Genomic DNA, 27,014 nt, shown 5'->3' on the forward strand with positions numbered 1-27,014 from the left:
TGTCCTTAGGTTTAGGACATATGCCACAACAGATTCCTTGTGGGATTCACACTCACCCTCTCACTCAAGAAACAAATCTGGAGGTCTTCTCACCCTATTCCCATACAACAACTCAAAGGGTGAAAACCTGTGGAATCCTGGGGCACCTCTCTGTAAGCAAACAGATGTGGCAAATATTTGTCACACTCCCTCTTAAACTGGTCTGCAAATGCCTATAGCATGATTTTTAGTGTAGAGTTTAACCTCTTCACCAGGCCATTAGTCTGGGGATGGTAGGTGGTCTTCAGGTGCTTCACCCCACACTGTTTCCACACACAAGCCAGCAGGTCTGGCATGAAATCAGCACCTCTATCAGTCAGTATTATTTTTGGGAAACCTACCCTGCTGAAAATCTCTAACAAAGCATTTTCCACCTTTTCTGCCTCAATGAAGGACAGAGCCATCTCCTCAGGGTGTCTGGTAGAATAATCTACTACCACTAGGATATACTTCCTCCCTGTGGAACTAGAGTTACTCAGAGGCTACCTTCTGAAATGGCTCCTCCTCAATCACAGGCAAAGGCACCAAAGGAGCTTTGACCTTGTCTCCTGCATCACCAACCTTTTGACGCTGCTCACAGGTCCTGCAGTACAATGTTACATCCCTGGAAATCCCAGGCCAATAAACGTTCTGCATAATATGTCTCTCTGTATGCTTTGTGCCCATATGATCCACAAAGGGAATGTCATGGGCTATGGCTAGAAGTGCCAGGTGGTAGGCTCTGGGCGCTACCAACTGCTGTATTCTCTCACCCTCTAGCCCTTCCTCAGGGGTCCACTCTGTACAGTAACCCTATGTCCCAGGATACAGATTCCCATTTTCCTTGAGAATTAGACACCTCCCTGGCTACCTCCCTCAAGCCTTGTAATGTAAGGTCTGAGAGCTGAGCCTGTCTTAACTCCTCTTTGTAACCCTTCCACAGGAAGTCTGTTATCCTCTGAAAGCAGTGCCTCACTGTCAGCCTGGTTACTAGTATTCACCTCTGCTCTTGCAGTCACTCTGTCCAAGGGAACATCACTACACACCAGCAACTATGGCTCACCTTCAGGCTCACTGCTACAGAGTAGCTCCCTCCTTGAAGTAGCTACCTCACCAGTCCTGGTTTCAAGTGTGCAGTCTAGCTGCCCCCCCCCCCAGCCTACCATACCCACATGCTTGCTTCCAAGCCTGACTGCGTGTAATTGTATGCAAACAACTTACTGCATTATCAAAATCATTCCCTATCAGGACATCTGCAGGGATATCCTCAAACACACCTACTTGCTTGCTTCCTTTTCCACCCTCCCAGTCAAGGTGAACCCTAGCCAAAGGTATTTGGAATGGAGTCCCTCCTAAAGCTCTGATTGGAGTAGACTGTTTAGGCAAGTGGTACTCCTCTTTAACCATTCCAAGCTTTACAATGGTTAGGTCAGAGGCTGTGTCTCTTTTTGCAGTTGCCTGTTTTCCATCTACTAAGATAGGATATAACCTCTTGTGGTAGTTTGGTACCCTTGTTGTCTCGAGACAACTTACTGCTGGCATTTTGTCATTCCCACTTGCTGTCTCCCCTAACTTTTGTTCCCCACCTTGCCTCCGTGGACATCTATATGCTACATGGTCCTACTGGTTACATTTAAAACATTCAACCTTTGATCATGGCCATGTACCTGAACTAGTCGCTTCCCCTGTTACTGGCAGACTCTGTTGGGGAGGTTTAGGCTGCCCACCATGGGTTTCTTTAGACCCATGTGCAGCACTAGGTGTCCCTTTCCTGTGCAGTCATGCCCTGCTTACTAGGTATAGGTCTCCTTTTTCCCCATCTCATCTGTGGTATTACATTCTCTGTCCTCAGGCAAAGTGCTAAGGGGTTATACCCTCACCAAAAGTTCTGTCAGCCCTTCAGAAGTGGTGACCTGACACCCACTCACCCATTTATGAAAATAAGTGCATAACTCAGCAATATATTTACACACACACGTTCATCTGCCTTGTGTCTTTGCTCACAAAACTTCTTTCCATAAGCTTCAGGTGTTAAATTAAAAACACTTTAATAAATATTTCTTTACTTAGCTATAGTCTGTATCATTATCAGAAAATTTAGAAACAGCAGTTAACAGTTTTAGTATGGAGTAAGGGGGTTTGGAGCCATACCCAGAGCCTTTGGTCAACAGTATACTGTTTACTTACCCTTTCAAACATATTAATAAAACTATCAAAATTATCACCCTCTGTAAATTGTGAAAAAAATGTACTGACCTTTATTGCTTTTGGAGTTCGGTTACTTCCTTCCCCATTACCTCCACAACCCTGGCGAAGGGTCAGCATCTCTTTTTCATGTTGCCTCTGCCTGTCATTTTCTTTGGCTTCCAGGTGTCTCTGTCTCTCGAATAATTTGCCCTTTCCCACTGTAGTGCGATCTCGGAGTTGGTATATATTAATAGCATGGGGGTGTATGTATTGGGGGGTGCAGCCCCCCACATATCCAATTTCGAGGTCCGGAATATTCGACTTCTTGACCGTTCAACAGATTGCCTTTTCATTGTTATAATATCGTCCCAAAATATATACATTTAAACAGTTACAATAGTGCATGTACATTTGTGTTATTTTCTAGTAGGGCACACTGTGGTTACATTTTAAGCAGAAGCACTTATAAAATACCTTTTTTAACACACATGTCTGTACAAACCAGTCTGATATACACATGACATTGAGTTCTAATATATTTGTAACAAGCATCTTACACAAATCATTTCGATATTCACCAGTGACATATAATCATTTACAAAATTCCAGCTAGCTGGGCTGGCAGTATCTCCTTTTGTCACAGAAGCACATAGAGACAAATGTTCCAGAGGAAAGTGCTTGAGAGGCAGAAAAAAACAAGAGTTGGCTTGAAGAATCTGGAGTACTTTGGTTAATTCCCTTGGCTTAATAGAATAACATTTTTTGTATAAACAAGTGGGTTTTAAAAAAGAAATACTACAATGTAATGAATAGTTTTCCTTTAGCAAATAAATATTGATTGTGGGTTGAGAAGTACATTCTTTACTTATGTTTCCATGGAAACAAGCTGACTAAAGATGAAGGCAATACAATGAGAGGTTTGGCATCTTTTAGTGTGAGAAATGTAAAATTAAATTGTACAAGAGCACACAGCTCAGTAAAAATAAGGTTTGAAATTAATGGAAGAGAATAAAAGATAGCAGCTTTTCTGGTAACTAAATACTTTAATGCATTTACTAGAACAAGTGTATAATTTAGTTGTATTTAAAGATAGCCAGCACATTTTTCTTAAGGGCTAGAAGTTAATGTCTTCTGTAAGAATACAAGCCTTTTTTCACATTTGGGAGGGGAATAAAGATAAGACAAGAACAGACAGCAGTTAGTGTAAATAAGAGCACAGACAGTCACTTGCACTTTAATGTGGATAACCTTAATTTTAAGTTAGTTAATACCTTTGGGTGCAGCTGTCAATTTGGGACAGTTGCTCCTACAAGAGGGTTAAACTTCATTAATTGAATTTGTACATATAGTTTTGTGTGTTTGTTTTAAGTCAATAGGGATTTTTTTGCGGGTTTATTAAAACAAAGTCTTATAAAATGTAACATAGTTTCAAATGGAGACAACAAAAAACAACTGTATAAAGGATCAACCTTCTAAACATTAGTGGGTGCATGTAACAGAAAAGCTAGAAATAAACATTTAAAAAAGATTTCCTATGTAATGGGTGGGAATAACAACTTATTATCATAATGGCCACACTAAAATTATTTTGGAACATGAATGCCCTCACAGGTATAGACAAAAAAGGTAAGGGTTTTGAATTATATTAAGAAATAAAGAGTGCAAATAGCAGTGCTATAGGACACACATATTTGGAAAGATGTGAGCTGCGAATCTAATAAAGAAACTATTTCAGGATGAATATTCATCAGAATATCAGGGACAAGGGAAAGGGTAAGGAGAGTACTTATACTAATTGGTAGAGGAGCTCCAATAGTGACAGAAGAAGGAAAAAAATAGTAATGGTAGAATTGTGGTAGTAGGGGGCTTCTGGCAAGGGAGAAGGATTACAATGGCATGTATTTATATTCCACCTAAAAACTGCCATTATGGAGTTGAAGAAAATTTTTAGGAGAAATAGTCAGCTTTCAGCAGGGAATATTACTTACAGGTGGGGACTGAAACTTGATTTGCAAAAGTGAGGTTGTATCTGGGGACCTAGAAGGGAAAATGTAATAAAAGAGGGTAGATTTTTGAAAAAAAAATTATGAAAATAGTTGGTATGAAAGATGTAAATTCAGTAGTAGGAACTCTAAGAGAATTTACAAATTATTCCCCAAGGTACATTAACTCTAGACTAGACAGGAATTATATTTCACAAGAACATCTGCATTTAAAAGCATGCTTCAACAAGCATCCAGTAAATATCAGATCATGTGCCAGTAACAACTAAGATAAAAATGCAGAGCACTGAAGTAAAAATGAGACACTGGTGCGTCCTTACCTACCTGTTAAAAAGAGAGGAATTTAAGGACTGGGTCGTGGAAATTATTCAAGAGTTAGTAGGGAAGATAGAAAGTTCTTCAGAAGCTATAGCTAATATGAAGGATAAAATGAAAGTGGAGTATAAAAACAGGGTAGAAAAAAAGAAAAGAAAAAGAGATGTAGTTGAGAATTCACAGTAATTATTTAGATGGGCTGACAAAGGTTAAAGTATCACAGAACAAGAAGAGATGCAAATGCAGAGTGCCAAAGCGAAAGTAAGAGAGTATCTGGATAATACGCATGAGTTTAGTAAGGTTACTGTTAAGCACCTGTTTTTTGATAACTCCAGAGCACTAAAACTTTTAGCACAATGACTTAGGCAACAGAAAGTAGGTAGGGTTGTTGCCAAATGTAGGGAATGTATAACAAGAAAAATAACCAGAGATCTTGCAGAGGTATGACAGATATTTTGGAAATTTTATGAAGATTTGTATAAAGCAGAGGAATGTGGAAATCAATGAAAAGCGCAAATGGACATATTTATGGAAGCTTTAAATATGCCAAGGTTAGGGGTAGATGAGACTCAACAATTACCTGTTAAGATAGAAGGAGATGATATAAAATGGTGACATATAATCAATCTGCAAGAAAGTCTCCAGAAATAGATGGTGTTCCTGTGGAAGTTTGGAACCTAACAGGGAAGAAAGTGATAAAGATCTAGAAGGTTTTATTTAGCAGAATTTTAAAAGGAGAGAAAGCACCAACATCATGGAAGAAAGCTGTGGTCTGTAATACTTAAGATGGTAAGGCTCCATCAGACCAAGCTTCATATAGGCCGATTTAAATTTTAAACCATGATTATAAAGTGTTTATGTTTATAATGTAGAGTAGAATGAGATGACAAACAGTAATGAGCAGGAGGGAAAATTAAGGACATAGAGCGAGAGAGAGAGAGACGGTTAATTATTATTAGAAAGATGAGAATGTTATGGAAGGACACAAGAGAGAAAAGTAAATAGTAGTTAGTGTTGGCTGAAGAAATAGAAGAGCATAAATTAGTGGTATGGTATCATCAAAGTGAGAGCTTCTTTTGATGTTGGGCTATTACTACCTGCTAAGATATGGAGGTTTTAGTGAGTTTAGAGTGCAAAAGGCATAGTTATAGTGAGTAGATGGTCATGCATGTGTTGTGAGGGCTTTGCATGTACAGTTCCAAGTGTCTGATATTTTTTAGATTGGTCTTGAAATTGGAGAGGTTGCTAGTATGTTTACAGGATAAGGGGACAGAGTTCCAGGAGTGGGCTACATAGCTGGAATAGAGAGAGGTTCCTGCAGACAGGTGTGGTTTGTAGGCAGTGAGGAGCATTTTTATCAGACTGAAGTGGCCTAGCCTGTTTTGGCTTGTATGTTAATCTGTGGACCAGGAGTATTTGTGTGTAAGTGAGTTGATTAGGTAAGGTAATTCAAGCGAGTCAAGCTGTTTTAGGGCTAAGCAGCGTTGGGTTCTGTTTGATGAGTTGGTGGCAGATTTTGCTCTTTTATTGTAGCACTGGTTTGGTTAATTTTGGATGGAAGCTTGAAGGTTAAGTAGTACTGGGGAGCCATATAATAAAGTAGGGAGTAGGAGTGTAGAGGCCAGGAGTTTCCTGGATGAATCATGAATCAGTTAAGAAGGTTTTTGTATTATAGAATGCCCATAATTTTTGGTGATTTTTTTTTCTATAGGGGTGTTGTCAGACACTTATTGAGAGAGAGAGAGAGAACAGGAGCCCTATTTTTAATTGAATAGAAGCTGGGAGTTATTGAGCCAGCTTTCAACTGATGAAAATTACTCTTGGTAAGGTATTGTAGAGTAATTATGTTGCTAGCAGAGCAGATTTCTGTCAAAAGCTTTTAACACAGTCTCTCATACATTACTACTTAATAGATTATCACAGTTGGATGTAACCAGAAACACACCCAGTTATTCCAAATCTACTAAGAAGGTATATTTTCAAACTGTCAGATGGAAAGATGCTTATGCAACCCCCATACCAACACTTGTAGGAGTCTCACAGGAATCTACCCTAGGTCCTTTACTCTTCAACATATTCACAAATGACATGCACAAAGAAATCATACAGAACATTAAGTCAGTGTGCTGATGAATCCACAATAATATGTTCAGCAAAAGCACTCACCCAGCTCCAGTTTGGCCACAAAAGGAAATCACGCAAACTGAAAAACTTCTGCAGTCTGAATGCCAGAAAATAAAAGTATGGCATTCTGTCCTTACACTTGTCCTGACATACCACACTGACATCCCCATCCATATGACAAACACTACTACAGTCGAACAGGGGAAGTACACCAAGTTCCCATGAATAATTATCAACAACAGACTCAAGCTTGGTATGTGTGTTAGCTACAAAGTCACAAAAATGAATCAGAAACTGTTCCTGCTCTGTACAGAATCAAACACTACCTAACACACACAGTGCACACACGTATGGCTCAAGCACTACTTCTAAACCGACCCAGTACATCTCCAACCCTAACCAATGTGCTAAAAACTGTCCTGACCAGTAGAAAAATGGTACTTGTAAAGTAGCCAGATTTGAAGTCAACTCCCCCCACAGAAACCTATAGCTGCCTGATCCTAAAACATTTGCAGTGGTTAGATATCCAACAATTCCTAAAAATCACTCATAATGTCATATGCAAGCCAAACACCCAACAATTACTCATGTCATAAGAAGGAATGAACTACCAAGTAACCTGAGATCCCAGTACCTACACCAAATAGTCACTCTTAAATCAAACAACCATCACGGAGATACCCAATACTCAGTCAGCATTTCTAAAGTGTGGAACTCACCCCCCCAAGATATTGATTCTGAAACTAACCTTAGCAACACCCAACTAACTATTAACAGATAAAGTCTAAAAGAACCCACGTCGTAAACAGTGCATACTGTGAAACACAAGTAAAGTTTGAATTTGAAATCTTTTACAGCAATGCCTGTTATTAACTACTCTTTGAATTTGAAAACTGTTTAAACATTGCTTTTACATATTGGATAAATTGTTCAAAGTGCTATTCTGTAATATACAAGAGTGTAGTATTTACACATGGACATGTAACGTTGAAGCTTTTATTACTGTGCATTATATGATGAATGCAAATGAAAATTGTTTAACAATGAAAATTACTGCATGTCCAGATTGACTCCAAACAAATGTAAAATATCAGTGAAATTTATGTATGTGGAGTTTTTCTTCCAAGGACTCTGATGACAAGGGGTTCCCAGCCTAGTCAGACTATCCTGGTCAATCAGAGGAAGGTTTTGTTTGTGTCTTTCGGCTTTTCCCGGTTAGGGGTCGCCACAGCGGAACTCTGGTCCGCTAATGATTGGTAGCTGATTTTTACGTGCCGAGTTACCAGCCCTGACGCACAACCTTCAACGAAGGTACGCCCATTCACACGTCTCCATGCAGAAGATGCTCTAGCTGAGAATCGAACCGGACAGCGTCTTACTGTGAGGCGACAATCAGAGGAAGGTAATAAATAAAATAAAATAAATAAAATGTCTTGCATCATGACTTGCCAAAGAATGCATAAGCTATGTTTACTTGTGCCAGACGTTGTTATAACATTTTCAACTAGACTATTAAAATGTTAGTCTGCAATTGCTGTTGATAATCAGTATTAAAACCCTGTATTGTGTTTTATAATCCAGTCTATTTATTTACCTTCCATAGGCTAGACAACACAAAAGAAAATGTAAAAGCTGCATTTGCGGATGATTTTGATACTTTAAAGGCCGTTGATGCAGTTATGGATCTAATTCATCATGGCAACAGACAACTCAAGACTGTCACTAAGGTAACACATTGGAATGTTGATGAGAAAATTATATCTGTATGTATTCTTGCAGTAATATGTATGCTCAGATAATTCAACATTGTAGATTTAAAACAGATACTTTTTACAAAATAAAATAAATTATTTTAACAATGCATTCCTCTCTTCTCAGTAAGCAGCCTTTTTATTTGCAGATGTATTGATATCAGTGTATTTTACCTAGCTTAGCATTAGAATGTTGTCTAATTTCTTTGGGGCTGTTTCATTCAACAGATACAATGTCTAGAATGAGTATAAAATCTAGCACTTCAGCAGATTTTTACCTCACCCTCCCAAATATTTCATCATTGCACTGTGATCATGTGATAATCAGTCTAAAACTACTAAGAGCTTTTTCCTGCCTTTCATTTTATCATGCCTCTCAGTTCTGTCTAATTTTCAGGATATGACATTCCTGAATGTGCCTAATAATTCTGCTCTGTCCCTTGTAAAATCTGTGGTATTTTGAGGGAAACATAGAGGATTACAGGCACCAAACACTGCCATAGTTTACAGTTGCAGACTTATATGTCAGAATATGCTTATTAATACACATCACTTTACTGTTTCAATTTTTTGAGTGAAACCGGAGCAGTATTTTGAAAGTGGACATGATTCAGAGCATATCTCTCCCGAGATTTTTTGGCTTTATTCCTGATTCTTGAAGCAGGCAACTGAGAGATGTCCTTCAAGAATGCAACTGCAGTCATAACATGTGGGTTGTCCTGCCTCAGGCAGCCCTCGGTCGGCCGGATTCCAAAGTCTGGGTCCGCTGATGTCGCATTTCTCTCCGACCTCAGAGCGGCCCGAGTAGATAAGCATCACCCGATGCCATTTTCTTCAGTCTTTCTTGCCGCTGGTGCAAGCAGAAGCAGTTCGCAAGTGCGGTCGGTCAGCTCCTGTATTCTACGATACCGTCATCAAAAGCTAAGTACGTTGGGGACCTTTTCTTGCCACAGCCGATGTCAGAAATTACTGAAAAGTTAACAATTGTTTTTGTGGTAAACAAATACCTCATAAGGATTTCCACTTACTGCCTCCTTGCCTGGGCCCAGACCACGACGTCTCGGCCTGTGTAGCCTGTGCTCGCTTCAACAAGCGCACTCTCAGGCCGGGCGGAGTTCGCTGAAGATTTTTCGGCGATAATTTGCTTACACCATGCCGGGATCTTCCGACGGCATCCCAAAAAGCGAAAAGACCGGGATCGACATCCTCGCCCGCGTCTACCACCGACTCCACGCCAAAACCTAGCGAGTGCTCCGGTGCCCTCTGAGACGCCTTCCACGCCCGAACCGAAGACACCGCGTACGTGATGACGATCCCAGACATTACTCCGACGCCAGTTATAGATTTTCCTCCGGATACGAAACCGAGGAAATGCCGAGACCATTACTGTAGACAAGGTCACTCCTGCGTGGAGCTGCCAGGCCCCTATGGCCATGTCTATTAAGGCCTACTCTAGGGCTAAGGCAGCCAGCAAAACAAAGCATATTACTTAAATCCTTACCTCAGCCGACTCCAGAGACACAAATTATGTCCATGGCTGCTGATTTAATTTCCATGATTAGAGGTTCACAGGCCCATCCTGAGAGAGGATCCCAGCCTCCTCCTGATAAAGCCGGGTTGAACCCTCTGACCCTACTCCTTCAGATGAAGATTCTGAGGGCTCTGTCCACTGATAGCCAGGAAGAGCTCTTCCAGACCTATGAGGACTCGGATGCAGAAGATTCCATCCCTCGGCCTCCCTCCTAAGGATTCTTTTGGGGAAGTTCTGCACACCATGAGGGAACATTTCAAGTGGCAAGGTCAGGAATATTCTGATTCTAGGAAGCGCTTTTACTTTCCACGCCCTTAGACTTTTTCTCCCCAGCCTCCAGCACAGGCCCTTAGCTATTCCTCCTGTACTTGATGTTCTGGATGATTTGTATTCTGACTCTAGTGCTACCCCTGATTCTCTTCCTCCTGCTCCAGCCAAGCCAGACAGGTATTACAGGGTCCCAGAAACTCATTCCCATTTATTCAGGGCCCATACTGCTGATTTGGAAACTATTTCACAGGGGCCTAAAGGAGTTTCAGCCTCCACCTCAAAAAATCCTTTGCCCTCCAACAGGGAAGCTAGGTCATTAGAGAGATGGGGCAAAAGGTTTACACATCCACTACCTTATCTATGAGAGCTTTAAATTGCCTTTTTCATATGTTACAATATCAGGATTATCTGTTAGAAGATTTACAAAAAACATTAGCCAGTCCTGATCCTTTAGACAGGAAGACTTTGCAGGAAGCTGTACATAACACTCAGCAAGTAAGCAATCACTTCCTGCAGTGTGGATATGATGCACTGGAAGCTTCATGTAGGGCAGCTATGACAGGGGCAGTCATTCGTAGACATGCTTGGTTAAAAGATCAACCTCTACCAGATCATGTAAAAAAACTTCTGGATGCACCTTTGGAAAAGAACAAGCTTTTTGGTACAAATGCTAAGGATGTGTTAAAGACCATCAAGAAAAGCAAAATCAGTTCAGACTGTGAAAGATTCCTCCAGGTTCAACCCCCAGATTCAGTAGGAATTGGCCTTCAAAAACTGGTCCTTTCCTAATCCAGAAAAGTTTCAAAGGGGTAAGAACAGATGTGGCCGAGGAAGAGGCCAATACAGAGGCCCTTACAGGGGACGACAATGGCAGCCAGGAAACCAAAGAAGTGAAGCAGGGGTTTCACCTGCCCCACAACCACAATCTCAATGACTTTCCTCTACCGGGCTACCAGGGAACAACTAGAAGCTCCCTTGTGGGAAATTATCTCTGTTTGCAGAAAACTGGCACAGACTGACAAAGGACAAATGGATTTTGAACATTATAGACCGAGGGTACAGGTTTCATTTTCACACCTTACCAAGAAAACAAGGCATGCCAAACCTACCACAAAATCAGAGGGCAGAGGCTATCAAGCAAATCACTCTGCTGACTCGAGAAAGCAATAGAAAGAGTTCCACAACAAGAACAAGACCAGGGGTTTTACTCAAGACTGTTCCTTGTTCCAAGAAAAGAATCTCAATGGAGACCAATACTGGACTTGTCCGCATTAAATACCTTTCTCATAGTACCACAGTTCAAAATGCTGACTCTACAGCAACTCCTTCCCATGCTGGGCAAGGGGTCATGGCTGATTACTCTGGACCTCAAGGAGGCATACCTGCATGTCCCTATCAGACACAGCTGCAGAAGATACCTCAGATTTCTTGCAGGGCCAGAGCATTATCAATTCTCAGCATTGCCATTTGGCTTATCTACTGCGAGTATTTACAAAATGCCTGGCTTCAGTAATTGCTCATTGCAGGCTCCAGGGTATACAAATTTACCCGTACCTGGATGACTGCCTCATACAAGCGGACGACAAATTGAAACCTGGATTATGTCATAGCTCTGGGATACACAGTCAGCTTCCAAAAGTCAAGACTGCAGCCATCCCAGCAAATAATCTTCTTAGGAGCCAAACTAGACACAGCCTCTCAGATGGCTTACCTGACAGAAGACAAGCAAGAAGTTAACTCATTACTTCAAAGGTTTAGCAAAACACACCCAGATGACTGCAAGGAGATTCCTACAGGCCCTGGGTTACATGGCATCCTGCATTCTCCTGGTTCCATTAGCAAAACTACGCATGAGAAAGCTTCAATGGTACCTAAAAGCATTTGGTCTCAACACAGCAACAACTTGAGACAATCATACCACTCATTCCATGCCTACAAAAGGAATTCCTATGGTGGGCTTCGTGAGCCAGGCAAACAAAGGTATGTCATTCAAAACCACAGATAACACAGACCATGACTACAGAAGACCTTGGATGGGGGCGCATGGAAGGCAGGTGTATTCAAGGACAATGGTCTCCAAAGGAAACACATCTGCATATAAACCAAAAGGAAATGCTGGCAGTAATGCATGCCATCGAGGCCTTTCAACACCAACTCCACCAAGGCCATTTAATGATATGGACAGACAACACCACTGTGATGTGGTACATAAACAAGCAGGGGGGCACCCACTCTTACCCCCTTTGCAGACTGACATTGCAGCTGTGGGAGAAATCACTGAGCCTAAACATCCAGTTACAATCCCAGTTTGTTCCAGGAAAAGACAATGTGTTGGCGGACAGCCTAAGCAGGAATTTCACAGATCCACACGAGTGGAGGTTACAGTCTTCAGACAACTCACTTCGACATGGGGCAAGCCAGAAGTGGACCTATTTGCCTCTCACCTTAACCATCTTCTACCAAAATTTTGCACAAGGACATACCATCCAAAAGCTTGGAAAATAGATGCCCTCTCATTCAACTGGAACTCCCTAACAATCTATGCATTCCCACCTCTGCCACTGATGACCTCAGTATTACTAAAGATCAAAGCAGAGAAGCCCAAGGGAATCATAATAGCTCCGGATTGGCCAAGACAACACTGGTACCCACTACTACGGAGCATATGTCACACCAGGAGGTGGGCCCTCCCCCAGTGGCCCAACACAATTTCGAAACACTGCATCCAAATCTTCAGACACTGCAGCTAACAGCCTGGGAGATCCCATAAATAACTTCAGCTTATCTCCAAGGAAGTTCAGCGGATACTAACAGAGGCTCGAAGACCATCCACCAGAAAGGTTTACTTAGCAAAGTGGAAAAGATTCAGCAATTGGAATACCAGCAAGGGACATGATGCATCATTGTTGAACATCCCACTCATCTTGGAATATTTGGCAGATATGTTAAAGAACGGCCTCTCATATTCTTCCATAAAGATACATGCATCTGCTATTTCAGCTAGATGCAACACTGATCCTCCTGTTTTTTCTCACTCCTTACTAAGACAATTCCTCAGGGGAATCAAGAACATTAAGCCACCAAGAAAGGCCCCAGTGCCAGCCTGGGGCCTCAATTTTGTTTTAGAAAAACTGACTCTACCTCCATTTGAACCAGCAGCTTCAGTTGACTTGCAATTTCTCTCATGGAAGACAGCTTTCCTGTTGGCAATTACCTCAGCAAGAAGGGTTTCGGAGCTACAGGCCCTAATGGCAATACCACCCTTTATTGTTTTTCATAGAGACAGGGTTTCATTAAGGACCAACCCTACTTTTATGCCAAAGGTGGTATCTAGGGTTTCTTTAAATCAAGCCATTCATCTGCCTGCTTCTTCCCAATCCTGAGAATAAGGGGAAAGACTGTTGCATACCTTGGACATTCACAGACAACCGATACTACCTGGACAGAACCAAGGCCAGTAGGAGGTCTGAACAACTTTTGTAGCCACTCTGCAGTCCAAGGAAAAGCAATTTCAAAACAGACTATTTCTAAATGGATTGGACATTGCATCAGATTCTGTTATTCCTTTCATGGAAAGACTGTTCCAGCCAATGTCAGACCACATTCCACCAGAGCTACAGCCACCTCTACAGCATTCTTAAGAGGGGTACCTACCAAGGACATTCTAGAAGCTGCTACATGGAGCCATACATTCTCCAAACACTACAATCTCCCTCTATACTCCAGATCCAGAGCAGGCTTTGCTTCGGCAGTCCTGCAGGGTTTGATTGCCACTCCATCTCTTTCCTAGAGCATTCCTCCTCCCCCATGGTATTCCCCCTATGGTATTCTACCCACATGTTATGACTGCAGTTGCATTCTTGAAGGACATAGTACAGTTTTGTACCTACCATAAATGTAGATGTCCGGTAGACATGCAACTGCAGTCGGATTTTCCCTCCCTCCATACCCCTCTATGCCTAGGGTCCACTCCTATCCCTGTTCCTCTTAGCTGGGGATATCTGTTATGGTGTATTTGTTTTATTGCTCATTTATTTGTTTGGAATCCTGTTTTGTCTTCCAATTTGATTACAGCCTTCCTTGGAGGGCACCTGGTATCTAGGGCAAGAAACACTGAAGAAAATGGCGGCTGATGCTTATGTACTCCAGCCGCTCTGACGTCGGAGAGAAATGTGACATCAGCCGACGTCGGACCCAGACTTTGGAATCCGGCCGACCGAGGGCTGACTGAGGCAGGACAACCCACATGTTATGACTGCAGTTGCATGTCTATCGGACATCTACATTTATGGTAGGTACAAAACTGTACTTTATGCTACTTTGTTCTATTCCAATATCAAACTAATTGAAAAAGTCATTTCTGAGGTGATGAAGTCTTAAAGTTTATTAAGTTTTGTTTTCCACAAGATAAGGTGCCTTCATTCGTTTATTTCTTTTTCTTTAGACTTTTGTTAGGAACACAGGAATAATACTAGGCAATCAATCACAGGGGAGCATAAAATGTCTAGCCATATACACCTTTAAGTAGACAAACTTAAAAGTTCTTGCTGTCCTTGTCAAGCAGCTAACACTGCTTGCCTCCATAGTCAAGCAGGACCTTACAAAACAACTCTAGTGTATGTTTGTGTCTACCCATCCAGTCATCAAGGACTAGCATTATAAAAAAATGACCAAAGTAATACTTTGTTTGACCTGTAGTGGCAGTTTACTCCATAAGCTGAGAAAATTGGGGTAGGAAGCTATCCCTCCAGCAAGTTGCAGTAGAGGTACTGGTTTTGTGAAAAACAAGGCGTCAAACAGGATTTCTAGACACAGTCACCTCAAAGCAGCCAGTAGGCTACTGAGTATGAGGGTCGCAGTAATCTTTTAGGATAGTTAATTTTCTTGGTTGGAAATATTTGTAGCTTTTCCAGTTGAGCAAAATGCATGGATCTGTTCATACCAAAAGCGGCATTGTATTCATCGATGGATCTTGTAAGAGAAGAATACAGAGGAAAGATGATTTAATTGGATCTTGAAGATATTTCCTTGGTAATTGACTGGCCAGGTAGAAGGATTTTCTTACTATGTTGGAAACATGATAATCAACTGAGAGAAAGTTACCCACATAAGTATCTACGTCTGTTTATGACTATCTCTGTGTGAAGAGTACCGTTTGTAACATATGAGGAGAGAGCAGCTTTTTTATTGAATGCTACTGCATTACATTTTTTTGAACTTAACTTGTTATTGTTTTCAGTACACCAGGCATGTGCATATTCAAACCCTTACTGGAGCTGTTTAGTTTCAGTGGATGAGTGGATAACAGTACCCAACTTGCAGTCATCTGCAAACCTGGTCAACCATAATTCTGGGATATTGATTTTGGATGTTTGCAAAATAAGCATCAAACATTAGAGGGCCTAACCTTTTTACAAATTTGCATTCAGGCATTGGTGTCAATTGTTAACATATTTTCTTCATCAAAATACTCTTCTGATCATGTCACTCAGTAGTGAACCCTGGCATTCCTTCTGTTTAATTCCAAACATGAAATCCATGACTGTGGGGTCTGCCAAGAGTTTAATGCCAAGAGTTTACCGCAGTGCAACATTTCGAGTTACAGCCTCACACTGCTTGTTTCTTCTTTTGTGCAGAATTTACATGTTCTACGTATATCCATGTAGTTCTTTGTCAGGGTTTCTGGCTCCCTTTAGTATCCCAAAGCCTTGAGGCAACTGGACTGGCAAGCTTCAAAATTGACCCTAGTTGTGAGTGGTTGTACATTCTATATTGAAAAATTATATATGTAAAATTATATATGTACGTCTTCTGTTGGTTTCTTGCTGTTACTTGCATTTGCATGCAAGCATGCCACAGTATATTACCTCTTAGTATGACCCACTACTTTAATACTGTATTGTACTAAGTACAGTAAATACACTGAGACAAACTGCTTTAGTTAGTACGATTTTACTATTACATTTTTCTTTTGGATCTGCAAGCATGCAGTACAGATGCTGTCAGCTCCCTATGGCAAATTCCCAAAGCTGGTTTATACACACCCGTATTTATACCAAAAGTCTGATATTTTTTCTTAGTCTAATGTATTACAGTCTTCCTTTGTTTAACACTTTTCTTTGTTCTTCTGATTTATGATTTGTCCTTGATTCTTTTTCAAGTTCGGTGGTCCGAGGAAACTCAGGCTTGCATTATCTGAAACGTGGTGTTCCAGCACTATCTGAAACTTGATGTTCCAACTTTATCTTGCTTGATGTTACATCGCTTTACTTCGTTGATGTCCTTTCTAGCTGCCATCTGCAGGGTTATTTTTTTACAGACTTTGTTTCTCAATAACATACTCCTTTACATGGATGCCAATATCTAATTAAGCTATATATGTCTGCCAGAACACTTACTACTACCTAATTTTTCAGTATTTTATACTATTCTAAATTAACCTTTTATATTTCATATCATTCTTGCAGCTTTTTATTCAAGCTAATAATCATGCTAGCAACAGTTTTGAAAAGACAGTAAATATACCAAATAAAACAGAATACTATTATTCTTTCATATGTGAGTGCTTTGTGTGTGTGTGTGTGTGTGTGTGTGTGTGTGTGTGTGTGTGTGTGTGTGTGTGTAACAGCTTCATTCATACCATTCTGTATTATATCCCTATTGTGAAATAATAACACATACACCTTTGTCCTGTATAGTTTTTACACATTTCTGCTCTCTCTCTCTCTTATAGACCTCAGATAAGTGTCTTGGGACCCACCAATAAACAGAGTTTCAGTTGAAGTTGTATCCATTTAATTTAATTACCCATTCACTAGACCTTAAAGGCTACCTATGTTCACATTGTTGGAACCAGTTCTGTGATGGTTTGCCATTTTGTAGGTCTGTAATCCCAGGCTTCATCTGAGCACCTTACTTTTCTACCCACTAGACCTGTGTAATGATTGTAAGGGACTGGGATCCATGCTAAGTGTGAGCTGTCTACCACATAGGTAGGCTTGAGTTTTTTTGGGAGCCCAAAACAATTCCCAAGAATTTCCTCATGGTTGCATGTAATTCTTCTCTCAGATGAAGTCTGCATTTGAGATGCACTACAGTTTGTTCCTGTCCTGTAGAGAGACCTAGCTGATTATAGCTCTCAGACCTTGGTTTGAAGCATCAACCTGATAACTTGTACTATGAAATACTGACTGTAAACAAAACGTTTCAGTACAGTGGGCCAACTCAAGGAATCTTTGAACTTTTGGAGTGCCTGCACCCAACCTTGCTCCAAATAACCTTGTCTGGCCAGTTCTCTCATGTAAGGTCTGTAAGAGGGATGGATACTGATCTGTGGAGAGGAACCGATTCCTATAACACCCTGCAGTCAAATGGAATGCCCTTACCTGCTGTTTATTAATCGGTCTCGGCGATGCCTGGATAGATTCCACACTGACAGACTCTAGAAGGATTTTGCCACCACACACTCGTTGACTAATATTGGATACTTCTTTCATTCCCATCTAGCATTTTGTTTTCATTGACAGTTAACTCTACCCTTTTCATTCTGCTCCACACCTCACTAGTATGTTAAACATGTCCCTACCAGCAGCATCCCTATAAGCAAGTGCATAGTCTCTAGTTCCTGCTAGAATGCTTTCATCCTCTGGAAAGCTGTGGTACATTTTTCATCCCAAGTGGCACTTAAGTGTTTACCCTGAGCAGAAGGAGCAAAAAGCTGAACTGTTTGTTGCAGTGGGTAGCAAGATTACTTGCTAGTAACCCTTAGTCAAATTAGTAATAGAGATAAACCACACCAACCACTCAAAGTATTAATGTATTCTAGATGTGAGTTAGGCATCTGACTCCTTTGTGTCAATATTTAATTTTCTGTACTCGGCACAGAACATACCCATCTTTCTTTGTGCCCAGCACTACCACTAACGCCCAGGGACTGATTAATTCCTGGATTTCTCCCAGATCCAACATCTCTTGCTGTTCCTGTCATATGGTTTGCTTGAAATGCTGTGATACCCTCTAAGGAGCCTGTCTGACAGGCCATTTGGTCCCTATGTCCCCATGGTTCTGCCATTTGGGTGCACCCTGGCTTAGCAGTGAACATGTCCCCAAAGTCCTGAAATACTGCTTGAATTTCCTAATACTGGGTAGGGTATAGTTGTTGTAGAAGTTCTACCCCATTCACTCAGGTGTCCATCTGAGCCTTATTGAGATGGTCTACCATAACGTCTTCTCTATTACCTCAAGTCAACCATTGCATATACTGAGTACCACCATGTATCTGTCATGGTAGGACCTGATCATGCTAACATGGCAGTGTGCATTTCTGCCTCATTAGGCAACTCTTTTACATAGTTAGACTCACCTGACTCAGAAGAGTGAATGACCCTCCCAGGCTCCCTGCAGTTTATTGTGTCAGTCAAGAATAAGCATAATCACCTTATTCTAGCTATGTATTTCCTGGCTGTAGACCTTTTGTTACTGTTATACTTATGCTGTATGTTCCCTATGTCAGTTACATAACTTCTCTGATCCCAGTCCTGAAGTTAAGGAGATATTCCACAACAGTCTCTTTGTGGGATTTATATTCACCTTGCCTGTCATTATTAACTAAATCTAGAGGCCCCTTCACAAATGACTGTAAAACAACTCAAATGCTGGAAAGCCTGTCGACTCTTGGGGTACCATTTTGTATGTCGAGCAAATATGGGACAAGTACTTGTCCCACACCTGCTTCATCTAGTGTGCAAATGCTGTTGACATGGAGTGGAGCTAAACCTCATGCCAAATTGTTTTTTTTTTTTTTTCTTTTTTTGTGGATGGTACGAATTAATCCTTAACTGCTTTACCCTGTAATGTTTCCAAAAAACAAGTCAGCAGGTCTGACATAAAATTAGCACCATGTCTCGTGTCTGTGAGCATTTCCCATAGAACCACCCCAATGAAAATTTCTAACACCACATCTGCAACCTTTTCTTCATCAGTAGAGGACAGAGCTGCAACCTCAGAATACCTTGTAGCATAGTCTAAACTACCAAGATATATATACGAGTAAATAGTCTGGGAAGAAATAGCCAGGGAATTGTTATGGCTAGGCTTGTATAGGCCCTAGGGCCGATAGCCTAGTACCAATCTATGAACCTATATACCTGTTGCCTGTAGTGTTTGTGGTACTGAGAGGCATGAACCTATATACCTGTTGCCTGTAGTGTTTGTGGTACTGAGAGGCCACATGATGTCTATGTTTTCTGTTTTAAATGGTTCCACAGTACGAGACTGAAGCACCAAAGCATACTTAGGTTCATAGGTTATAACTTAGCTGCTGGTCAGCTAGATCCTTTGTAGTCTAGCCACTACAAATTTCACGGCTTATTTCACCTTTCCATGAAGGATAGAGGGACAAGTCTTGGAATGAATTTACAGTTACCTGCATTGTGATTGAAGAGGTTAGGGAGCTACTTTGTTTTATATAATAAAGCTTCCACCAGCAGGTTTTGTTTGTATTAGGTTGGAGGTTTTGATCATTTGAGTGGGTGTCCATCACATTTTACGAATGTGTAGGTCACAGAGGACTGGGTCTTTTGAGGCTTTGTAGGTAAGGCAAAGGTCAGGGATATCTGGCCTGGGCTCCCTAGACATCTTGTGCAGCTGAACTGTCTCAGTTTTTAGAATTCCAACCTCATGTAGAATTTACACCCACATTCACCCCCACAGGTCCCTAAGACACATTGCCATAGCACAACTATTGAACTTGTGTTTTAGGTATTTGTATAGTCTGCATTAACTGACTCCTTTTACTCGATTCCTTATCCACTCTTGCTTCTATATGCCTATTAACTGCTTCTGGCTGCCTTCCTTGTACTAAATTTCCTGGCTTATTTCACCTTTCCATGAAGGATAGAGGGACAAGTCTTGGAATGAATTTACAGTTACCTGCATTGTGATTGAAGAGGTTAGGGAGCTACTTTGTTTTATATAATAAAGCTTCCACCAGCAGGTTCTGTTTGTATTAGGTTAGAGGTTTTGATCATTTGAGTGGGTGTCAATCACATTTTGCGGATGTGTAGGTCACAGAGGACTGGGTCTTTTGAGGCTTTGTAGGTAAGGCAAAGGTCACCCCTTAGGAGTCTGTACAAGATGTGGAAGAGAGATACCAGATTCATGTAATCTACGTACCTCATGGAAATTATGCCCTTGGTTCTGTTGGCAAAGAAGCACTTTTTTCCATGCCTGATCGTGTATCTGAATACATATGCAACTGGTGCATTATATTCTGTTGTGGGCCTAATAAGGGAAGAGTAAAGAGGGATATCTACCCTGGACCTAGAAGATATACCTTTGATGATCAACTAGGCTAGGTTTTGCCAGCAGTATAAATATGATGGTCAAAGGAGAGCTCCTCATCTGTAAAAGTGTCAGGTCCCTTATGATTGTGTCAGATTTTGAGGAAGATCTTTACGTGGTACATGCTTGGATGCTTGTGGCCTGAGCTCCCTAGACATCTTGTGCAGCTGAACTGCCTCAGTTTTTAGAATTCCAACCTCATGTAGAATTTGCACCCACATTCACCCCCACAGGTCCCTAAGCCACATTGCCATAGCACAACTATTGAACTTGTGTTTTAGGTAGTTGTATAAAGTCTGCATTAACTGACTCCTTTTACTCGATTCCTTATCCACTCTTGCTTCTATATGCCTATTAACTGCTTCTGGCTGCCTTCCTTGTACTAAATTCTCATTCTTCACCCTTGTCTCTTTGGTAATATCCTGTATGCCCTGTATTCTCACTCTAACCTCCATTATCTGCATTACATTATTATGCATGGTCTGTATTGATGCATTCCAGGTCTTGTTTAGGGCTCTCATTTGAAGAAAATGGATACTGCAGTGTCAGTAGAATTCCTTAGTCAGCAAAATAAAGTAATTATTTTCATTTAAATGCTTTCTACAGTACAGAGGTAGTAGAAATCAGGTCATAAAATTGCTGAAAGACTACTTTTCTATAAAAATAAAATTTGCATGTTAAACTAAGGACTGCCCCAACTGAGACTAGAACTGTAATCTCAGATGGACTCCATTACAACTGCTTAAACTTCCTGAAGGCACTTCTTCCACCCAACGCCGCATGCTGAAAGAGAAAGACAGGAGGAAATGCAATTCAGTTTGTACTAATGGGAAAAAGAGTTATCGCTGTTGATATAGATCCTGCAAAGATTGCTCAAAACAATGCAGAGGTGTATGGTGTGTCGGATCAAATTGAATTTGTCTGTGGAGACTTCATGCTGTTGCAGGTGACCTAAAGGCTGACGCAGTGCTCCTAAGCCCTCATTGGGGAGGGCTTGATTATCTTCAAGCCAAAGTCTTTGATATAAAAACAATAATGGTCCAGATGGATGTGAAATTTTTCGTCTTGCCCAAAAGATCACCAACAATATAAGATATTTCTTGCCTTGTACTTCAGATTTGGACCAGATAGCCTCTTTAGCTGGACCTGGAGGACAAGTGGAAGTTGAACAACATTTTCCCAACAAAAAAATGAAGATAATTGCTTACTTTGGTGACTTAATTCAAAGGGAATGAGTTTTGTGTCCTGTAGTACATGCAGTTGCCTCAAGTACATATATTAGATAAGTTATGTTTGTTACAGTTTGGTTCTGAAAAGTAAGTATCTGCAGCACTCAATGTTTGTAAAGATATGTGTTAATATAAGTTTTTCTTTATAGCATTGTTAAAATCGGAACACTTTTAAACAAAGTACATGCTTGTGTATATACTAGTTTGCGAAACAAATTTAAAATATCTGCAGAGAACAAGTTTGTTACAGGTTATGTTGGTATTAAATTATTTTTTACACAAAGTAAAAAGGGGTGGGAAGTTGGCATAATGGTTTAGGTGCTTACCTTACAGGCGCAAGATGCAAGGTTTGATTCTCACAGGGAGTAATTGGCTAGGCTCAAAATGGCCCACAAGGACAGTTAGCCTAGTACTAATCTATGAACCTATAACCACATTAAGAAAAATGCTCAGGTTTTGTCTTTTAAAACAAGAATGTCTGGAATTCAGAACAGGTCATATAAGGTGCAAAGTTTTTTTTTAAAGGTAACTGCTCGTGTCTGTTCATGGTATTGTTCCAGCTGAGCCTGAAATAGGTTGTGTTGGATCAGTGCTCTAACCTAGTTAACTTATATATGTAAATAAATACAAACAATTGTTGCAATTTTCATTAAAAAAAAACCCTCTAATTTATTAATATATGGGTCTGTGTCATAACACTGAAAACTCATAACACTGAAACTCATGAGGTCAAATCCATATCACTGAAAACTTGTAACACTGAAAACATTCTCCACAAGAAATACATCCTAAAAACATGTTTATTTTTGCCCATGCAATGTAGGACTAAAAGAGCCCCAGTTAAAAGGGACTCTCCCCGCTAAGAAAGTAACCTCACCGTCTGCTGAGGTACTGTTGTCTCTCAGTGTTCCTGTCTTGTCATTATCTATCTCTGTTTTTATCTTCACAGCTGTATGTTCATGTGAAACTGCTGCATTGTTTTGAAATGTGTATATAGACGCAATGATGGCTAAAAAAAGATTTGTAGTTTTGTGTGTGACCAACTGTTTGCCATCTTTTGGAAGATAGGTCACCTTGTTATATACGTTCCTGTTTCTGAGCATCTCCCTAATGAAACGTATATACTTTGGAAAGCCTAAGCAAGTTTGTCTTGCACATGACTTAATCATAACAATTTGAAAGCCTGTATTAAAATGACAAAATGTTCCCTTCTTTGCTGCTTGTTTCTTGCTATTTTAACTTTTCCCCTAGGACTCTGAGAAATAACAAACCCACTTAAAATTATCTGCCTGCCCTAGGCTGCCTGTAGCTTCTGTAACAACGTATCAGTGACAGTATTTATGCTTTTTTATTAAATGGATGAAATCTAAAAAGAAAAAAAAAGGTTGGTAACACAAACTTGCTGCTATGCTTGTTCTAGCATATACCGAATTAGAGCATGAATAACATTTTTCATCAACAGTGTATTTTCAATACTTTATGATTTTTTTTTCAGGAATCTAGTTTACCCAGAAGTCCTGTTGTTTATGGTGCCATAGTCTCATACGTACAGAACTTTTTGGATACTGTTGGCATTTCTCTCACTGAAGCACAGGTATGTTGATATTTTATGAGGCAGTTCAGTGTTCTGTACAGTTGAAGTTTGCTTTTTTTTTTTTTTGCTTTTTACTTGAGAGCGTCTTCTGTGTGGAGACATGCGTGGATGGGCTTACCTTCCGTTGAAGGTTGTGCGTCAGGGCCGGCAACTCGGCACATACAAATCTACTGCCAATCATTAGCGGACCAGAGTTCCGCTGTGGCGACCCCTAACCGGGAAAAGCCGAAAGACACAACAACTTGAATTATTTCATGAATTGTATACTCAAAATGCTGTTTCAATGGCATAATTAGCATTCACGTTAGCTTGGGTGAACATTAAAGATTCCTTGGTACTTAACAAATAAAGAGTAGATCATACCTATCAGCTGTTCAGATTTTCATAGAATGTCAATATTTTTGCCTAATATATTTGTCCTGTTCCTTTTAAAAGTTGTGGTTTTCTGGCAAATCACTGAGGTTTCAAGCTACTAAATAATGACACACTTTTGAGTTCCAAACTTCATAGCCTTCAGAAAATGCATGGTAAGGAAATCAATTATTCAAACAACTTTTTTAAGTTTATAAGAGCAATATTTAAAGTGTTACCTGTTTTTGGACCTTTGAAGTTGTACAAACATATAGTATGTGTGTGCATGTACACACACACACACACACATATATATATATATATGTGTGTGTGTGTGTGTGTGTGTATATATATATATATATATATATGTGTGTGTGTGTGTGTGTATATATATATATATATATATATATATATATATAGAGAGAGAGAGAGAGACATATATACATACTCACACATCACACACACATGTGTGTGTGTGTGTGTGTGTGTGTGTGTGTGTGTGTGTGTGTGTGTGTGTGTGTGTGTGTGTGTGTATATATATATATATATATATATATATATATATATATATATATATACACACACACACACACACACACACACACACACACACACACACACACACACACACACAGATATATACCAACTGGACAGGGAAAGAGGAAATCTCCAGTGCACAAGCCATTTGATGTTCTGGGGAAAAGCCAGGCAGCAGCACACTAATGACCACATATATGAGTATTGATCAGTAGTGTTTCATGAACAAGCTTGACTGCCATTTAAATTTAATAATATGATCCAGATACTCTCATGATGATTTGTACACATACTGCATAGGCATTTGCAATAAGATCAATGATTATGGTTTTGTCAGAAAATCAAAAAGGACACTATTTGAAGAACCTAGAGTACTCTTTGCTGTCCCTTCGCCCTTAGGAAGATGGATCCCCTATATATTCCCCTGCCTGAGAGAGTAAAGCAGTTCTGTAAGCATTTTACTGCTGATTCCATCATGATTTCCTCATCTAGCCCAGACCACATAGACTGCACTGTTTTGCAACCTTGCTGCCTATCAGTATCAGCCCAAAACTCTGAACAAATGTGTCAGCTGAGTTTATAACTGTATCATGTGGGAGCTTAGGACCATCAGCTTTTCATCTCAGTTTTCCCACTTGCAATTCCGCTTGTTTAGATGGTATCTGAAAAAGCTTGAGGGACCTGTGTGACTCTGGGCTCAAGAATGACCATATAAAGTTGCTTTCTGTGATATCTATAGTGCACCGTTATATATACCACTTTGACTTTCTGGATGCCTTTGCTAAGGCTGTAGGCTCAGATGTGTGTATGTGCTGGTTTTCATGGCTGAGAACATCCTCCCTTAAGGAGGACATCAGCTACAAATTCCTGGTTTCCCACCATTCATCCATGGACCTGGTCAATGATTTCTGCTATCACTTCTCTGGAGAATCTGTATAACCCCCCTGATTCCATTTCTGCATCTTCCTCTGCAAGGCCTAGCCATCCCAAACAGTGAAGTAACCTATTATCCATCTATGGAGGTATCTGAGGAGTGGCACATTCTTGCCCACCCCCACACCAATGCCAGCTTTGCTCTAAGAGTTTATCACCACAAGCTGTTCTTTAATAGTTCTGATTCTAGTTAAAGACTGTCTGTTGGGGAAGGGACAGATATCCTTCCTTATCACTGTTGCAGTATTCCTCACTCTTGGAATGCCCCGACGAGGACAGCTGGACATCCTACAGCATACCAAATCCTTCACTCCTTCCAGGTGCTGTACTTCAGACATAAGTCCTACATGCAAGGTGTAAAATAAATATGTGGCTTATGAGCACCTTATTCTCAGAACTTCTTTGATGCCAGTCTGAACACTACCTTTGAATCCGGTCTGCAAGCCATTCCCTTAGATGGTTCATTTACTGAGCCTTCTAAAGATAAGTGCTCCTTTGGGGTTTCTTCCTTCCTTTTTTTCCCTCCTTTTACTTTAGCTTACATGTCATCCAAGAAGGGAAGATGCAAGTATGGGAGGCAGATTCCCCATAGAGATTTGTCAGGTATTTGTCCCTAAGACACTGCACAGTCATCTGTCATCTCTCTCTCTCTCTCTCCATTTATTTGGAGAACTAGCAGTTGAAGCTTTTGGGGCAGGGTACAATGGCCAAATCTGCCTGCCTTCACGTTCATCCACCAGTTAAGAAGAAAGCCAAAAAGGCATGTATTGACCATGTTGTTGTCCAGTCTCCACTGGATGTCTCCATCAGGTTGGATGAAGAACCTGAGGACTGTCTAGTGCCAACATCATCTCGCTCTGCCATGACCCAGTTGGATGCCAATGCACAGCTTCTACCTGCATGTCCACTAAGGCTGTGCTTACATCTTGTGCAGAAGTGGCAGGGAAATCATGGCTGGTTATATCAGAGGGACTAGGAGGATTCCCTAAATACTTGTAAGGGAAGAGGTGCCTGGTACCCTCATTGAGTCTAGGCAGGAGTCTGAACATCCTAGATTTGTTAAAGCAGGTGTTCCTTTAAAAAGAAGCAGAGAACTAAGCATGTGTTCGCTATGACTAAGGATCCCCACAAATAATGGCAGGATTTTACTCGGGCCTTTCAGTGCTCTTATGGCTCTAAAGGCCATCAAGGATTATCTGTGCATGCTTCTCCTTCTTGGGTTTTAACGTCTTCCAGATGTGTAGAGACTGATTCCACTGATGAAAAGTTAGACTCTGGCGAGGAGTCATTGGCTTACACTTCCCAGATCCACTCTTCTCTTGCCCTGCGTCTGAAGAGGAGGATGCATTTTTTTCTGACTCCCCTATGGAAGAATTGTCCATTGGTAATATGGTCATTCGTATGATGGAATATTTTAAGTGAGGCTTTTGCCAGGTTTCTGACATTCAAAAAAGGTATTATGAACTCTTGCAATTAGATTTTCCTTGGCCTTCTGCAGTCTGTCCAGTTCTGGATGCCCTTTTGGATACTTTTACTACAGCCTCTCAGGCCCCCTGATTTTCAGCCTTCTGCCCCTAAGAAGTCAGACAGGTTCTGTAAAGTTTCTGAAACTCAAAAAGCTTTTGTATAAAAGCCCTTCCATTGATCCTGGATAAGCCTGAGTCAGAGGTCAAGTCTTGTGCCATTTTCTTTTTGAGCTCTGCTTCTCAGGTGGCTCGTCATTCCATTAAATGCAGTTATAATGTTGGCGATACCTCCTCTGGGGCAGCTGCATCTGGATCTGTAATGAGGAGGTATTCTTGGATGTGCCTCCAGGCTCCGCCTGAAGAC

At 40.8% G+C, this 27,014-nt stretch overlaps 1 protein-coding gene across 4 annotated transcripts in view; it reads left to right on the plus strand.

Annotated features, from left to right (window-relative positions):
- CARS2 (cysteinyl-tRNA synthetase 2, mitochondrial) overlaps positions 1-27,014 on the plus strand; it is a 1,053,801-nt gene that overhangs the window by 973,652 nt on the left and 53,135 nt on the right. For all 4 annotated transcript variants that reach the window (XM_044072656.1, XM_044072657.1, XM_044072658.1 and 1 more), the window contains 2 exons: positions 8,251-8,374; positions 23,265-23,363. In XM_044072656.1, coding sequence (XP_043928591.1) covers positions 8,251-8,374; positions 23,265-23,363 — 223 coding nt within the window. The remainder of the gene's footprint in view (positions 1-8,250; positions 8,375-23,264; positions 23,364-27,014) is intronic.

Source organism: Protopterus annectens, chromosome 5.part0 (genome assembly GCF_019279795.1).
Source record: "Protopterus annectens isolate FY-2018-M chromosome 5.part0, PAN1.0, whole genome shotgun sequence".
Lineage (NCBI taxonomy): Eukaryota > Metazoa > Chordata > Ceratodontiformes > Protopteridae > Protopterus > Protopterus annectens.